This window comes from Bacillus rossius, chromosome 1, assembly GCF_032445375.1.
Source record: "Bacillus rossius redtenbacheri isolate Brsri chromosome 1, Brsri_v3, whole genome shotgun sequence".
Lineage (NCBI taxonomy): Eukaryota > Metazoa > Arthropoda > Insecta > Phasmatodea > Bacillidae > Bacillus > Bacillus rossius.
Window position 1 is genome coordinate 289950364 of NC_086330.1, and position 18505 is coordinate 289968868.

Consider the following 18505-nt stretch of genomic DNA (forward strand, 5'->3'; position numbering starts at 1 on the left):
GAAATATCCTTCATACTCAAAGAACTGAGGAAAGCTGGCTACATACAATAATGGCTTGTTTTACTTGCATTTGTATAATGTGGAGAAATAAATTAAATATTGATAATAAAAATTTAATGTTTTTATTTCTTGTATTCTGATTTCTAACTAAGACATAGTTCTCGTAACTTGTGCTTCCAAATGTGCTGCCTTTTTGTTGATTATGCTTCCAAAATGTGCTGCCTTTTTGATTGTGCTTCCAAAATGTGCTGCCTTTTTGATGATGGTGCTTCCAAAATGTATTGCCTTTTTGATGTGCTTCCAAATGTGCTTCCTTTTTTAATTGTGCTTCCAAATGTGTTTTCAACTAACTCCAGTAAATGATGTTATCAAGGAGAGTATTCCTTTGAATATAGACTCTGAAATAATTACTGTGTGTGTCAAAAATGTACTAAAGAAAGTTCTTACAGACATGCTGAATTCTTTGTAAATGTAATCGAATGTGTATTTGCTATTGAAAAAAGAATAAAATACAAATATTACGAACTGATTTGTTTCATTTAATACCTGTTGTGCAATAACTACTTTTTCTGTAATTTAAAAAAATGCAATTATTCAGGATATTAAAATATTTTATTTTCTACTTAAAATAATTCAATGTAGAATACTTATATACATGACTTTAAATCCGAGTAAAAATCAATAATGGTATAAATACATTGATATCAAAGTAATTAAGGTATATGAAAATACAGTAACATGAATCTGTTTAATAAACGTCTGTTAAACACTGGAAAAAAAAAATCTTTTTTGTAGCTAGAACAAGTATACGTGGGTGGCCTGTTGCAACTGGTCTTTAGAAACGCGACATGCTGGCGCCTATCATGCTGGGCTTTTTTCCCTCCAGTACAGCCAGTCCTATGAGCCATAGAAGCTTGTTGCGACCAGTCATCATCGATGCGACATGCTGGCGCCCTGTAGTATCTGGAAGCAATCACGAGTCACTCTTAAGTTGTTTGTTGCAACTAGTCTTTATCAGCGCCTACTGGGTTTTTCCCCAGTACACAAGTCAGTCAGCCCTATGAGTCATCATCGATGCGACATGCTGGTGCCTATTGTGTCAGGGTGATTCTTGGTAAACAGATAAGGCATCCAGCCCTGACTACCTCGTGACCTTTGCTCAGGCTCCCTCCGAAATTATCTCAGCCAATCAGATGCTTGGAATTTCTGTATGCCCATATATGGATTAGTGAGTCAACCACTGCTGCTGCTGGGACTATAAAAGCAGGCAAGCAAGGCCAACCCATTTCATTCGCTGTTCATCTGCCGACCTGACTACAAGTTCTTCGCTGCTCGTGCGCTTCTGCCCATCGACTTCGAGAGCTTGTGGATTAGTGTTCCCAGTGACTTCGAGTGCTTTTCATCGTTACTACTTCATCATTCGTCATCTCTAAGGTTTCCTCCTCGTCTCTTTCAACGTCGAGCTGCCACCGCATGTTCCGTTGGGAGATTCCTGTTGAGATGTCCTGCATCATCAACATCATCGACATCATCATCATGGACGGCAAGACATCCGGAGTTGCTGCTTCTTCTGCTTCTTCTTCTTCTGGGGTAAGTCCAATACTTCCTCAAGGGTTACAGTGTGGATTCTGTAATAAGGTTTTCGCTACTCGTTTCAATGGATTACGCCACGAGCGCCAGTGCCTCCACAACCCACACAGAGACGACCAGCAGATTTGTGAGAAGTGTGGGGTAGCCATCACTCGCAAAGACAATATGACTAAACACTTGAGGTCATGCATTGGCGAAATTTGCAATGCAGCGAGTCTAAGTTGCAAGTACTGCAACAAACTATTTTCTCACATTGGAGATGCACGAAGACATGAGAAGGCGTGCAATTTCAATCCAGATCGCCAGCTTCTAAAGTGTGACAAGTGCGAGAAAGACTTCACCAGACCAGACAACCTAGCCAGACATGCTACCAAGTGTAATGGCTCAACACCAGCCAAGAGAAGACGAGAAGCTTCGCCCCAGCCTGGACCATCGACTGTTCCTCAACCCAAAACATCTCGACCAAAGATAATAGCAGGAGCAGGAGTAGCCTCCCAGTTTGTGTTTGTGGAGGCCGAGACTGCATTTCGAGGCAACTTGAAGACCCTGGTAGCTGAAAATACATCCGAATGTGGCAGAGATATATGTACTTATCTGGAAGACATGAAAGCAAACATAATTGGCCAGCTCAAACAAGAAATAGAAGAAAATGGAGCTGTAAAGTTCAATTTATGGTTGGATTGTCTTTATGGAAAGCCAGAGCCTCATGAAGACCAAGAAGACCCGCGGTCATTCAAGACTAAGAACATCCCGCTCTACACAACCGATGGCATCAAAGAAGCAGTCACAGCCAGCATAGAGAAGATATGCCAGGAAGAAGAAGAGTACCAGGGCAAAGGAAGTGGCTGGACCCTCATTGCTGTACATCGTCTGCAGCTAAGGATCAATAAGCTAGATCCACTCCGTGCTTCCAGCTTCATCGACTTACCAGCTTCCATCAAGGCTAGGGAAGCCATCATCAACCCAAAGAATGAAGAATAACAATGCTTCAAGTGGGCTATGCTGGCTAGATTCGTCGAAGGGGAGCATCCAGAACGTGTGAACCAGAGATATAAAGACTTGGAAAACAAATTTAATTTTAGTGGTCTTAAATTCCCCATGCCTCTTCACCAAATAAACATATTCGAGAGAAACAATCCTGAAGTGACAGTCAATGTGTATGGACTCAATGAGGACACAAAAATCATACCGCTACGTGTAGCAAAAGAAGAGAAGAGTCAGCACTTTGATCTCTTGTATATATCCGAAGAAGATAATGCACATTATGCATATATCAAGAATTTTTCAAGACTGGTGAGACCCCAGGTGACTGCACATCATCACAATCTACATATTTGCAAGTGGTGTTTCCAGCATTACGATGACCAGTTGCATCTCGGGGTCGTCTCAGCCGGCTCCTCGACTGTGACTCTGAACTCTGCATCGGCGAGGGAGGCACCATGTCCCCATCAACCTCGGGTGGGGGAGAGTGGCTCAGCTGCCTCCTCCTAGTCCGGCTCGGTCACCAGAGGTTGTTCGCCCGCCGCATCGGCGCCCGCCTCGGGCATCCCGGTGACGTCATCGATCTGTGTCCGCATCGTGCGTCTCCGACGGCGTCGCCTCGGACTTGTGGCCGAGCTTCCTGCTGTTTCCAGGGTCGCTGTTTCGGGGCTGGGGGTGGCATGGAACAGGCCCCGCATGCCTCGGGGTGTGATCGAGTCGTCTAAAGTAGGCGTTTCGTCCACTTCTACTAGGGTGACATCTTCAGAGACCAAATTTTCTCCTGGGACTGATGTTCTCCGTATGGTGTCTCGGTGCACTTTTCGCGCCCGCCGTCCATCAAGGCGGACTAGGTAGGTGCTCCTACTTAGCCGTTTAAGGATCGGGTGTGGTCCCGACCATCTGGGGCTCAACCCAGCACTGTAGTTCTTCGGCGCGCTGGACAGAGGCTGCGTGCTCACGTATACCAGTTCTCCAGGTTGGAGTTCCGGTGGCATTCGGGTCATCTGCGGTGTTATCTGGCGAGTATAGGCCCTCTGGTGTTCGAGCGCTGTTGTCATTTCTGCCTCTCGCCGTTGACGGCGCTCCTCTGGATCTTCTTCTTCATCGGCTACCCCGTGGGCTGTCCATTCTCCTGGCAAGGGCAAATTGTGGCCTTGGACCATTTCCGCCGGGGTCATTCCTGTGGCTGCATTGGTTCTGCGACGGATACAAAACAGAGCCTCTGCAAGATGGTTGTTCCACTTAGTATGGTCGCTACCCAGCCTTATGCGCATCTGGACTTTCATCTCTTGGTTTCGCCTTTCCGTCGGGTTGGCTCGGGGGTGGTAGGCAGGTGTGGTCCGGTGTTCGACGTGTCACGAGTTGCACATCTCCCGCCACTGCCTCCCGACGAATTGGCTGGCATTGTCCGTCAGCAGGTCTCTCGGGTAGCCCCAACGTGGGAAGAATTCCGTTTGCAATATTGTCCCAATGGTGTTGGCCCGTACATTGCTGGTGGGGTAAGCTTCTACCCAACGGGTAAAGAGATCGGTCACTACCACCAGGAATCTCTTGCCCCGGGCTGTGCGGGGATATGGCCCCATGACATCCAGCGCGATGGACTGGAAAGGGGTAGTGGGAATGCGAGGCTGTTGTTGCTCCGTCCCGTCGCTCTGCCGCGCTTTCCGCTCTTGACACGTCTCACAAGTCCTCACGTACTCCCGCACGTCCCGGGCCATGCCGGGCCAGTGGTAGTGCTGACCGACCGCCCGCCGTGTTTGGTCTGCCCCAGGGTGTCCGGCAAGGTCGTGATCATGCATAAAGCGCAACACCGCGTCACGTGCCTCCGGTGGGACATAGGTGCGCCACTCCTTATCGGGTCCCATTCCTCGTATGTAGAGCACACCGTCCCTCGTAGTCCAGGTCTCACATGGTTCCGCTATTTGCTTCGCGCGTCTGCGCTCAGCGTCCTGAGAGGTGCGTTGGGCATCGTGCACCCGACGTTTCAGCTCGACCATGTCCGCAGGAGGCGGGTCGTCGTCTACACCTAGAGCAAGCAGGCGGCAGGTTGGGTCCCTTGGGTGGTGGTGATCCGTCTCACGGCCAGGTGGCAGTATCTCGTCCCAAGATACCTCGTCCTTCAGGCACGATCCCTCATCAGGGTCCCGTGACAGGGCATCCGGCAGCTCGTTTTCTACTCCTGGAACGTGCTCCATAACGAAGTCGAACGACTGTAGAAACAGCGCCCACCTCACGAGTTTGCTCTTCCGCCCCTGGAGGGTCCGCAACCATGTGAGGCATTGGTTGTCCGTGCGCAATACAAATTGCCTACCCTCGAGGTGGGGACGGTATTTCTTCAGTGCCCATACCACAGCCAGGCACTCCTGTTCATTGCTGTGGTAATTCCGTTCCGCGCGGCCGAACTTGGCACTGGCGTAGTCGATTATGCACCTGTCCCCATTTTCGTCTCGTTGATATAGCACCGCGCCCACCCCCTCGGCGCTCGCATCCGTCTGCACGTACAGCGTCCTCTCGGGGTTTATCCGTGACAGAGTGTGGCATCGGAGAAAAGCCGCCTTCAAGCTGTCCAGCGCCTGCTGTGCAGCCGGTGTCCAGTGGTAGCGCTGTCGTGGTGACAACAGATCTGTCAGGGGGGCAGTGAGCGTGGAGAACTGCGGGATATAGTTCCGCAGCCAGTTGGCGAGGCCCAAGAGCTTCTGCAACTGCTTGCGGGTTCTAGGGGGTTCAGCTTCTGCAATTTTTGCCAGGTGCATCGGGTGCGGACGATTACCCTCAGCATCCACCACATGCCCCAAAAACTCCACCTCTCTCCGTCCAATGTGACACTTCTGTGTGGCACAGGTCAAGTGGTGCATCTGGAGCCGCTCCAGGACCAGGGACAGGTGCTGCACATGGTCCTCCCAGGTCTTGGAGTACACAATCACGTCGTCGAGGTAGGCTGTCAAAAACTGGCCAATGTACCCTTCCAGTACGTGGGCCATCATAGCTTGAAATGTGGCCGGCGCGCACTTGAGCCCGAAGGGCATGGCACAGAACTGAAATCGTCTACCATCGGGCACCGTGAACGCAGTCTTTTCTCTGTCACCTGGGTGTATTGGCACCTGCCAATACCCCGAACGTAAGTCAAGGGTCGTGAACACTCGTGCATTGCCCAGGCCTGCCAAGGCCTCGTCCACACTGATCTGTGGTGGTGGAGAACTAATGGTGACACTATTCAGGGGACGGAAGTCCACACAGAAGCGCATGGTCCCATCCCTCTTGGCAGCTAGGACGATGCGTGAGTTGTATGCGCTGTTGGAGGGTTCAATGACACCATCTCGCAACATTTCGTGCACTTGCTCACGTATCACCCGTTGCTCGCGGAAACCATATCCCCTGGGGGCCTCATACACTGGTTGGTCGTGCATAGTGGGGATTCGGTGTTCTGTCACCGTTGTGCGCCTGAGTGGGTCGGCAGTGGCGAAGATGCTCTGCCTTTCCCTTATGAGCCGCCTGAATGCATCCTGATACTCTGGGGGTATATCATTGTCCACATCTTCTAACTTCGTGGGCTCTCTCGGGGGAGGTGGTGCTCTACCTAGTGCATACACTGCCAGGCGCTCATGTTTGCCAACATTCACTAGCCCAGAGGCCGGCGCTATCACTGTGTCATGCTCTACCAACCAAGGCTGTCCCAGCACTAGGTCCTCCCTGAGTCCCTCTACTACAACTGCTGCTGTCTGGGTAACCAGCTCCCTCACACTCACCGTTATGATGGCGTCCCCGATGGCTGTCCCGACTCCGGTGCTCGTGGCCAGACGCAGTGCACAGCGTCTCGGTGTGACGTCCGCTGGCGGCACCAAGTGTTGGGCCACGAACACGTGGCTCGGACCTGTATCTACGAGAGCGGCCGTCGGTCTCCCGTTCAGAGTGACGGGTACCCGCATCAGCCGGTCGTCTGGGGTGGTGAGCTGTCCCAGTGTTATGCGTGTCTCAGCCGTGGCTTCGGGAAGGAGGTTAGGTGGCGTGGGGGGCAGAACTGTTGGTCCTACACCCCCTGCTGCCCGTTTCCCGCCAGTTGTTGTTGTTGTTGTTGTTTTTGTTGTTGTCTTGGGCAGTCCTGGTGCCAATGGAACGTGTCCTGCGGGCATCCAAGGCGACACTAGGGTGGTCGGCCTCCGTCCCGCCGATTCCCCGCGTTCCGCCACTCTGGTGCGGTGGTCTGTCGTCTGCCACTCGGTGGGCCTTCGATTGCCCGTGCTACCATCTGCCGTGGACGTTCGAGCTGCATGTCTCCCTCTGGGAGAGCGGGCGCTCTGTACTCGTGTCTGGGCTCTCGTCCGGGAGTGGTCATAGTTGTCCGTCGCCCCAGAAGGCGCTGCAGGTTGCCCTCCGTGGCTACGGCCTGTCGCACATATTCTTCAACAGACCCGTTGCAATACGGCCTGAGGAAGGGTTGTAATTCTTCCCGCACTAACGCGGTCACGTCCGGCAACGCTTGCTCCGGCGCTTCCCCTGGGGCTATGCGACGATATAGCTGCAACTTGCCCGCCAGGAATCTCTCCACCGATTCCGTGTCCCTCTGCGTCTCGCCGTAGAAACGGGCCTTGCAGCTCAAGACTGCCTGGCGGTCATCAAATCGCTGCATGAGACGCGTGGCGAATTCCCGCCACTGCATATCGTATCGCCCCCATAGAGTCCACCACTCACGAGCTCGACCACGCAACTGTTCGCTTGTGCGCTGGGTCCACTCCTCTACCGGCACACTGCACTGTAACATACGCCTCTCACACCACCGCACAAACTCCCGTGGGTCTTCGTGCACGAGCCCGCTAAACTCTGGCAGCACTATACGCCCAGCCCCTGTGGCAACCCGCACAGCGTACGCGACTGGCGGCGCTGCCGAGTTCGTAGGTGTGTCCCAGTCAATTAGGTTCGGCGACGGTGGATTCTGGTTCGGTAACATCGACCCGACGCGGTTGCCCGAGCAGCCTCTACACTCGTCACATCCTCCTTTTTCCCGGTACACGGCACTGGCTGTGTTCGGGGCTACCCTATGCATCTGCTCTGATGATGTATCCCTGTCCCATAACAACACACCCTCAGCAGTTTCTGTCTTCACCTCACTGCGCCTCAGTGGCGTGCACGTACATGTGTTCCGACACTGCCACTCTCCTGTCACAAGGTCCATGCCTTTCGGTAGCTGACACGTCGCGCACGTAACTGTCAACCCGCGCGGCAGCATTGTTTACAAACACGGGGCCCACGTGGCCGCTCTGTCTGCGCAGCCTGCCCGCGCAGGCTATCACCGCGCCCGCCCGAACACCGCCGGCGCGCCCCGAAGATCACCGATGGCAGAACGGCGAAAGGGTGAAAAAGGAGGGGGTACCACGGTGCGTTATCCCGTTGGAGGGGGGTGGTGGTGAATCGACGGGAAATATAATCCGGTTGCGGGACGGGAGACGGCGATGCGTTATCAGCTGAACTGTGAAACTGATAGGTGTTGGAAACGTGGGAAAGGAATGGTTGCGTCCTCGCGTTGATGAGATCAGAAGTACTGTCTAGGTGAATAAGTGAATCCATCCATTGTCCCAGGTGGATTTTCACGCTGTCTGATCACTCACTGTACACTCTTTTCCCGCACTGCACGCGCTCTCCTGTGGACTTGCAGTTCGCCCCACGTTGGGTGCCAAATGTCGCGTACCCGCCTCCGTAGAATGCGTGGAGACGTGGCGGACGTCGCTGGGCCGTTTTCTAGTGTTGCCCGGCGCCAGCTCTCTCGCGTAGAGCAGCCTCCTGCGGGGAGGCAGGGGTGGACCGTCCGACCCGTGTAGCTGCCGAGGGACGTCGCGCGCTGGAGAAATGTGCGGTGCAGGCTAGTTGTGTTAGTCCACGTGTTTTGGCCCGCGGACACGCCAGATACAAAACAACACTCACGCACCCGGTAAAGACAACGATAAAAGAGATTATACACACTATAGAACAGAATCCAAAAGCGATAATAGCGGCGAGTTTATGGAGCGTCTCGCGACCGCGCCTAGCCTCGAAGGTGGCTCGCACGGGACTGGAGACCAGGACGCCGGCGCACTGCTCTCGCGCGCACGGAGCGGAAGTGACGTCATTCCCAAAGCCGCGGCGCGCTGCGGACAGGGCTGTGATCCGGGCTTTAACCCAGAGGCACGGAGGTACGACGTCAAGGTATAAAAATAATTATAATTATAAAAAACCTAGAATTGTTGGAATTCATTATTTAAAAACCCATAAACCCAAACACCATTGGAAAAAACCAGATCTGGGTGGAAAAACCCATGAGGGGCAGCCCTGCTTGTAACAATATCACTTTGCGCCTCTCATTCAAGGCTTCAACGCCTTCCCCTGCGCTTCCTCCCCTACATTCTTTCCCTTCTTTATCCCTTATTCGTCGTTCCTGCTCCCTCCCCTTTCACAAGCTCCGCCCAAGTGACCGTCATCTGCGATCGGGTACTGCGCTCATTGGCCGTGGTGTTGTTCCAGGTGAATTCTGAACTGATACTAAAGTCTCTGATACTTTTCAAGTGTCCTCGTTTGCCGTTCCTGATACAGGAGCGTATCAGTGACAAAGTATCAGGTTGATACTTTTCGACCCACCTCTAGTTCATATATGTGTGAGAATATAGTGTCTGCGCATTGTGTTCTGACATGTATATTTTGTTGTTGTTTTCTAATTTAGGAAGTTTTAATTTTCGGCTTTGTAATGCAGCCTGCGCATATTTAAATTTACGACATTGTTCTATGGTCATAAGTCTAAATATGCGTTGACGATTCCAAGCCCGTGAAAATTCAGAGGACGGCGCCTACCTAGAACAAAAGTGCAAGATTTTTAGTTCCAGGAACTTTCGCCGGTGTCCTGGAGCGAGTACACGCTCGATTTGCCTGACATGCAGGAGGAACCAACAGATGAGGAGGAGGGCGCTGCCGTCGATGAGGGACTGTCTCTTCAAAATGTCATTGAAGAGGTGCGCGCCTTTTGGGAAGAAGTTGCTGCGGAAAGAATAGCCATGCAAGATGCGTGGAACATGGACATAACTGCTGTTCTGCACGAACTCAGGAGGCTTCGGGAAGAAGTGGAAGATATCCAAGATGTGATTCGTCGTGAAAAGAATACGATTCGAAAATAATTTTGTACATATATATTAATAAATATGGTGATTGTTCAAAAAATGGTGTACGTTATTTCGTGGTTTTAGTTCCTTGGTACCAATATATATAAATAAAAAACATAAGTAGCATGGTTGTAAAAAAAATAACTAAAAGGATGGTCTAGTGGTTATCACTAAAATATTTTAAAGTTTGTTATTAAGGTATGCATAAGTATTACATTGAACAATATGTACAACACTAGAAGGAAACTAATATAAATGCTTGTATATAGTGCATTAAATTACATATAAAAAAATTCAGTAATAAAAGTATATTTCAAGATGGCTGCCAGTAGCATAAAAAAATATTAGTGATGTTGACTGAATCCTCATTAGTTGTGATGTAATGGTAGAAAGTTCTAGAATTAAAAATGGCGGGCATGTTCTAGAATACAAAATGGCTAAAATCTAAATCTTGGTAGTTATGTTGTAATGGTAGAAAATTATAGAAAACAAAAATGGAGGCCGGAAATTACACAGTAGAAAGTTCTAGAATTAAAAATGCAGGCATGTTCTAGAATACAAAATGGCTAAAATCCTAAATCCGAGGCCTCATTGGTAGTGACGTAATAGAAAGTTCTAGGATGGCAGAACATTCTAGACAAAATGATGGTCGTAAAATTACGTAATCCAAGATGTCGGAAATTCTTGGAAATGACATAATCCAAGATGGCGGCCGGGTCATCCAAGATGGTGATTGCATAATGGTAAAATCCTAAATCCGAAGCCTCATTGGTAGTGACGTAATAGAACGTTCTAGGATGGCAGAACATTCTAGACAAAATTATGGTCGGAAATGATGCAATCCAAGATGGCGGCTGGAAGTGACGTAATCAATTATGGCGGTCTGAAATGACGTAATCAAAGATGGTGGAAATTCTTGGAAATGACAATCAATTATGGCGGCCAGAAATGACATAATCAATTATGGCGACCGGAAATGACGTAATCCAAGATGGCGGCCGGAAATTATGTAATCCAAGATAGCGACCGGAAGTGACGTAATCAAAGATGGCGGCCGGAATTGACGTCAGGGGTCAAATGTCACTGCTCCTTGCTCCTTTGCCTCCAGCCTCTGTCCCCGGAGGAACTATATCTAACTACTAACATTGAATTCGTAAATTTTTTGTTATAATCTTAACATTTTTTATCAAAAACATTTGTCGGAAAACAATTTTTGATTGTAAGTACTAATGCTGCTAGGGTTGAAAAAATGAAGGATAGAATTTAAAAAAAATTCATAACTTCCTTAGTGGTACATTTTCAATCCCTTCGAACTGTTTGTCTATCTTATAATGTTAACTTAAAACTTTTCTCTGAAACAATTTTTGATAATACACACCATTAGGCCTACTTCAAGGGATGGAAATAACAAGGGCTGAAAAACAAAACGCCATTACTTTTTTAAAAATACTTTTAATATCAAATTCAATATAACTTATTATAAAAATTCATTAACTTTATTTAAAACATTTGGTTTAAATAATATTTGATGAAACTAACTATTACCATAAAAATAGGGTTTGAAATTTAACAAGAAAGTAAATTTTTTTAGTATCAATTTCGTTGAAATTTATTAATAACTATCTTAAGATTATCTTAAACCTTTGTCAAAAAAAAATTATATGACTAGTGCAAGAGATGAAAAACAGTGTTTGAAAATCAAAAATAATTTAATGACTAGCCTACCTTAGTAGGCATATTATGAAATTCTTTAAGACATTAAGTTAAAAACATTCAAAATATTTTCGCTTCATGGAATATGAGAATATGTTACACCAATCTTTTTTGAAGACTGGCGAACAGATAGGTATTTATGTCAACTACATTAAGTTCTTAAATTGCTCTAGGAGTTTACAGAAGTTTCAAAAATATTTCCAGAAGAAATAGTTACTTGAAACTACCTACGCCTGTAGAATGTTTGTTACAAAAAGATTTTTTTAAAAATAATTATTAATTTATATTAACATTAGAATATGAAGCTGTTATAATGACGATATACATAATTATAACAATAATAATAATTTGAAACTGTTATTATGACTATATACATACATAGTAATATTAATAACAATAACAGTCCTTGTCAAGTCTCTAACAAAATTTTACATTCAGCTTTTGTTAGGCGTAATTATAACTTTACAGAACTTATTATCAACAAATCGTGTAACCATGCACACAACGAAGTTATTTATAAAAAATAAATGTAAACTGTATAAACTAACGTGAATAGATGGGCTAAGCCGCTTTAATATGTTCAAAAGTATATAAATAGTATTAATAAAAGCATGAACAACAGACATAATATGGAGCATGAAAGTCGTACTTAGCTATGCGACACCCGGGCGGGAGAGAAAAATCTGCCGGCGAGGGAGCCCTCCTTTCCCGGTAAACAAGTCGGCCTACGCTGGGTGAAAAATTGTCGCGCGAATAACTAACGCCTAGCGTTTTTCACACAATGAAAGATGTGTTTAAAAGTTACTTCTACATTTTATTAAATACACGCAAACTGATTTAAATAAACGCATGGGCAAAGTAAGTTAGGTTACAAGTTTCAACGAGATATTATGTAAGGCGCAAAAATAAACAGAGTTAATTTAACAAGTAAAAACGAGATGATATAATTTACCGCAAGGTAATTTAGAAACAAATAACAGTGAATATTAAATGATATCTACACATGCGTAGGTTTATTTACCACGCATATTATAATGTTTAAAACATAAGCTATAAAAATTATATCGCATTTCAATATATTAAAAAACCATTACGTACCGTAACATTTAATTAAACTATTAACTTACGTGACTCTATACAAATGCGTTTCAACAGTTAATTAAAAATTATAATAAATTATCAATAATTTAATTTAAAACATAAACTTTGACTTGCGTGGTTGTTCTGTCAGGACTGTGAACACAGGCGTGTTGAAGGAACAGCTAAATGACTGGCTAACTGGCGTGAGGAAAGCCTTCCCCCACCCGCATGACCCGCCCCCTCAACTACCATTGGCCAGGTAGGTAGCGTACAGTCTAGTGTCGCTACGGTCTTCTGGGGGCGACCCGTCATCATCCAATATGGCGGAAAACACATCGCCGGAATTTTCTAGAAAACAAAATGACGTCATCCAAAATGGCGGATCCAAGATGGCAGGTCCAAGATAGCTGCCGTGATCTACTTGTCCCGTTACGTTATGTCCCGTTACGCTGTGTCCCGTTACGCTCGTCCAAGATGGCCGCCGTGACGTCACAATCCAAGATGGCGGACAGACAATCACAATCCACACAATCCACAGCCTGAAGCCTGGCGCAGGATGCCCTATCCTATACTACTTATTCTTATTTTATTTTAAAAATAAATATTAAATTGTTTGATTTTTTCTTGAACTTATCTTACAGGTTTTTACTCATATATAATTTTGTTCCTCACTTTTGATTTCCAGATTCGGATTCGAGGCAATTTTTAAATAACCGAATATGGGTTTCAAATATGAGAAAGTGGTTTTGACCCATCACTCAACCAAATATGTAGGTACAAAAATCTCTAACCTTGTGGGAAACAGAATTTTTTAAGTAACATAAAAAAACTTTTTCAAAATAATAATTTGTTTCACAAAACTCAAAATTCTGATACTTTGAAGCTTGGAATTTAACCACAAATGAAACATGATTTTATGGCATTAATTTATGTGGCTTCAAAATAATATTTTAGTTGCAACCATTGTTAATAGCCAAATATTTTTTTCTGAAATTTGATGTTTCATGGAAATTCTGTGTGAAGTCATTATGCAACAATCTTAAAAAAATAATTTTTCTATGGATTTGACTTTGCAACAGAAATATTATTTGATATAATGTGATAAAAAAACAAAATAACCTAAAAATAATATAGTTAAAACTAATACTGGCGACATATAAAAACATTTCTGTTAAGTCTTTAACTTTTAGCACTACATATAAAAATACTTACATCTGACACCAGTACTTAAATGTACATATTTTAACAGTGCAAGTGTTAGTGAGACATATTTATTTGCCTGTCAATGATTGTCTTTTTATCTCAAGATATCGTTTGAATGTTATCTTGATAACATGGGAATAAAACAACGTAGGCGCTCAAAAAATGCTATCAGGAACATGGAGTGGTTCTGAAGTGATTATTAACTAACAATGCGCAGTACTATCAAACAAAGCAAATATCTTAAAAGTAATAGTAATAAAAATGTAAGGAAGATGACAGGAGCTGAAGAGATTGATTACACAACATGAAAAGATAATAACATATTGGTTCACAAGTTAAGACTTCTACTTGCTTTGCAAATAATTATGGCAATTTATCCAATACCAAACAAACATAGACTATATATCGTGACATAAGAATTGTGTGCCACATATAATAGTGACTTGTTTTGTCTGCATGTGTATAAAAGTGAAAAAATTAGTTATATTTTGGATGAAAAAAGATTGTTTTATTTCGTGTGATCTAATTTATAACTAAAACTGAATTCTTGTAATACAAATTCTAACTTAAAATAGTAAAAATGATAATCAATGACTATCAAAATTGATACGTAGTAAGAATAAAGCATTTTCAGCAATTGAGACGAGTTCGATCAACATAGTAACTGAAATCAATTGGAGACAAATGTAGATGGAGGCATTGTATCCAGATGGAGCCATATACAGATGAAGCTATTGTAGCCAGATTGAAATGGATTCTATAGTATCCTTTCGTAGTTTAGCGAATATAGCCGATTGATCTTATCCTACCGAGTTAAATGTTTGTCTTAATATGATTCCTTTTCATTGGATGTTTGTAGTCAAGTCTACATTATTGAGGACTGAATATTTAAGGGTCCAAAACCCCTTGGTCTTGTAGTAGCATAAAATACATCATCTTTCAGGAATGTTTTGGCTCTATAATAAGCATTAAATTTGCCGAGTTGGTCTTTTTATACAAAGAGTTATTTTCTATGTGTTTGATGTATCTTTGTAGCCATTAGTCTTGTAGCCATGTTCGGAATAAATAACTATTCTATGTTCACAGAGATAAAATGAATTAACGAACTTTAAAAGAAGCTGTGTCGTGGTAGTTCACAGCAAAAGGGAGTTATAAGCGGAATGATAAGATACCATAGTAGTATGTAAAAGGGTGCAGGATGCAGGATGTGGAGCCGGAGCTGATGTCTGCCATCTTGAATTGTGATGTCACGGCGGCCATTTTTGACTCAAAATTCCTCAAAAATGATTCAAAATGACTTAAAATTTCCCGTTTTCGAGGGAAAAATTCCCGTTTCGAGGGAAAATAAGGATTTCGAAAATCCACAAAAGTCGTTTTTCCTTAAAAACCACGAAATTCCTGATATAGGCTTAAGCATCCATGTGTACAGCCTCCGATAAGCCTCTTTTAGGATTATGTCGTCACTGTTGCAATTTTCGTTACGTCAGCCATCTTGAAAATCTTTATTTATTATCCGATTTTAATGAAAAAAATTTTAAAATTTATAAAAAATTCAGCTTCCGTTAAGCCATTTCTAGGAATAAGAATACCATGACCGCCATCTTGTATTATGACTTCACCGTTGCAATTTCCGTTGCGCACGCCACCTTGAAAATCTGTAATTTTTATGTTATAAAATCGGGATAAATTTTAAAAATCATTAAAAAAAATTATTTAATCGAATTAAATAATAAAAATATTAAAAACCACATTTGCACTTATCGTTACGGTCGCCATCTTGGATTATATACATGTTACATATTTGTTACACCCGCCATCTTGGTTGAGTACTATGTCATCGTTACACTTTATGTTACGACCGTCATATTGGATTCTATTAATGTTGCAATTACTGTTATTGCCGCCATCTTGAAATTTAGATGCCATCTTGGAAATCCATAGTTTTTATGTTAAAAAATCGGGAAAAAGTCCAAAATTTATCAAAAAATAACTTAATAGAATTCTGATTGATTATATCGTTCCCATCTTTGATTCGAAACCGGTGAGGGCAAAAAATAAAAATAAAAACATCAGATCCTTCCTCCACAGAAGCTACCTTCAGACTGACCTATCACCAATATCAAGGTATATATCGTCAGCTGGTATGACGTCATGTCCGCCATATTGTCTTCGTCCGCTGGAGACCGTCATCTTGTTTTCGTCTGCTAAAGTAATCTGGCGACATGTTAATATATATTTCTGTTCACCATACCTTTAACCTCGTCTGTTCGCATTGAACTTTGTCATTGACCTTGAATATTGACCTTAAACATTGACCTTGAACATTGACCTTGAACTTTCATCTCGACTTTGAACCTTGACCTTGAACTTTGACCTTGAAATTTGACAATTACCTTGATCTTTGACTTTGATCTTGACGTCCATCATGGATCCGTCATTTTATGTTCAGTACATGCCATCAGGAGCTACCAAATGCTAGTGGTCATTACCACCATCATCTTTTCGTCTGCTGGAGGACACCATCTTGTGTGTACTCGTCTTACCATCATGCCAGTTTTATTCTAACCTGCTACAGTGCCGTAATCATTTTTTATTACTGAGGTGCCCGCCATCTTGAAATTTGGCCTCCATCTTAAAATCATGTAATTATTTAGCTAGAAATCTGGGATGAATTCCAAATGTCTCCGAAAATATCAATTATTAATTTACAAATTGAATGGATGGATTCCTGTCCACGGTTCGATTCTTGACCATTGACAGTTGTAACTAATTATTAAATAAATTTTAGTATCTGTTTTCCATCACCTTTCGCGGAGTTTATTAATCATTCACTCTACGAAAAACAACTCAAGTAAATATACCTTACCAACGAATTAATACAGTGCCGATTAGACTATAATGAAAGACAAGTATTTCAATAATCTGAATAACCTATAAGCCGTTCATGTACAAAGCCACACATATAGATCAATTGTCTTCAGTCCATGAGACCGAGTCATGTCATTATCAGACGTATAGGCTAGTCATTTCAGGACCGCATAACCTTCGTCGTTAGCTAATTATATTCAATTAATCCATCGTGACATTTTTATACATACTAAAGGACCAAGTGACCTGGAAAAATATTTTAGTAACAACAAGAGGTTTTAAACTAGTAAATATTCAATCACTACATTTTGTACTACGCGCAATCAACAATAAGGAAGGACCGTCAAAAAAAAGGCAGCACCGCCAACGAAAAGGCAGCACATTTGGAAGCGCCGACAACAAAAAGGCAGCACATTTGGAAGCGCCGACAACAAAAAGGCAGCACCGCCAACGAAAAGGCAGCACATTTGGAAGCACCGACAACGAAAATGCAGCACCGCCAACGAAAAGGCAGCTCATTAGGAAGCACCGACAACGTAAAGGCAGCACCGCAAACAAAAGGCAGCACATTTGGAAGCACCGCCAACGAAAAGGTGGCTCATTTGGAAGCACCGATAACGAAAAGGCAGCACCATCATCGAAAAGACAGCACATTTGTCATTGACTCCAATATTCATTGGTTCCATTAATTCGCTCGCTCCAATATTCATTGGCTCCAATATTCATCGGCTCCAATATTCATCGGCTCCAATATTCATGGGCTCCAATATCAATTTGCTCAAATTGCTCAAAATGCTCCAACAGGCTCCAAAAGGCTCCATCATACTTTTGGCTCCTATATTCATTGGCTCCAATAGTCATTGGCCACAATATTCATTGGTCCCAATATTCATTAGCTCCAATATTCATTAGCCCCAATATTCATTGGCTCCAATATTTATTAGGCCAATATTCATGGGCTCCAATATCAATTAGCTCCAATTGCTCCAAATGCTCCAAAATTCATTGGTTACATTAATTCGCTCGCTGCAATATTCATTGACTCCAATATTCATCGGCTCCAATATTCATGGGCTCCAATATCAGTTGTCTCCTATTGCTCCAAAAGCTCCAACAGGCTCCAAAATGCTCCATCAGTCTTTTGGCTCCTACAGTCTTTAGACTCCTATAGTCATTGGCTCCAATAGTCTTTGGCCACTTATTCATTGGCTCCAATAGTCTTTGGCCACTTATTCATTGGCTCCAATATTCATTGGCTCCAATATTCATTGGCTCCAATATTCATTGGCTCCAATATTCATTGGCTCCAATATACATTGGCTACAATATTTATTGGCTCCAATATTCATTGGCTCCAATATTCATTGGCTCCAATATTCATTGGCTTCAATATTCATTGGCTCCAATATTCATTGGTTCAAATATCCATTGGCTCCAATATCAATTAACTCCAATATCCATTGGCTCCAATATCAATTGGCTCCAATTGCTCCAAATGCTCTAACAGTCTTTTGGCTACTATAGTCATTGGCTCCAATAGTCATTGGCTCCATTAGTCATTGGCTCCAATAGTCATTGGCTGCAATATTCATTGGCTGCAATTTTCATTGGCTCCAATATTCATTGGCTCCAATATTCGTTGGCTCCAATATGCATTGACTCCAATATTCATTCACTCCAATATTCATCGGCTCCATCAAACAGTCTTTTGGTTCCAAAAGTCTTTTGGCTAGAATTCTTCGAGTCTAAGAGGCTATGAGACCACATGGCTACGAGTCTAAAATGATCTAGCTGGTTACGAGTTATACATGGCTTGCAAACCTACAGAGCTACGAAGATTCTAGTACACAAATTTACGTTTCTGCGAGGATACAGGACTACAAGTCTGCATGAGTACTTGACTACGAAGCTACTCGTCTACAAGGCTCCAGTTGCCGCATCTGTCTTCG

At 43.9% G+C, this 18505-nt stretch overlaps 1 protein-coding gene across 1 annotated transcript; it reads left to right on the forward strand.

Moving 5' to 3' along the window:
- Window positions 1–1119: 1119 nt before the first annotated feature.
- On the forward strand, window positions 1120–10740 carry LOC134527723 (uncharacterized). The gene is made up of 2 exons (XM_063360640.1): window positions 1120–1590; window positions 9420–10740. The coding sequence occupies exons 1-2, from the start codon at window positions 1474–1476 to the stop codon at window positions 9705–9707; spliced, it is 405 nt and encodes a 134-aa protein (XP_063216710.1). The 5' UTR covers window positions 1120–1473; the 3' UTR covers window positions 9708–10740.
- The last annotated feature ends 7765 nt before the right edge of the window (window positions 10741–18505 follow it).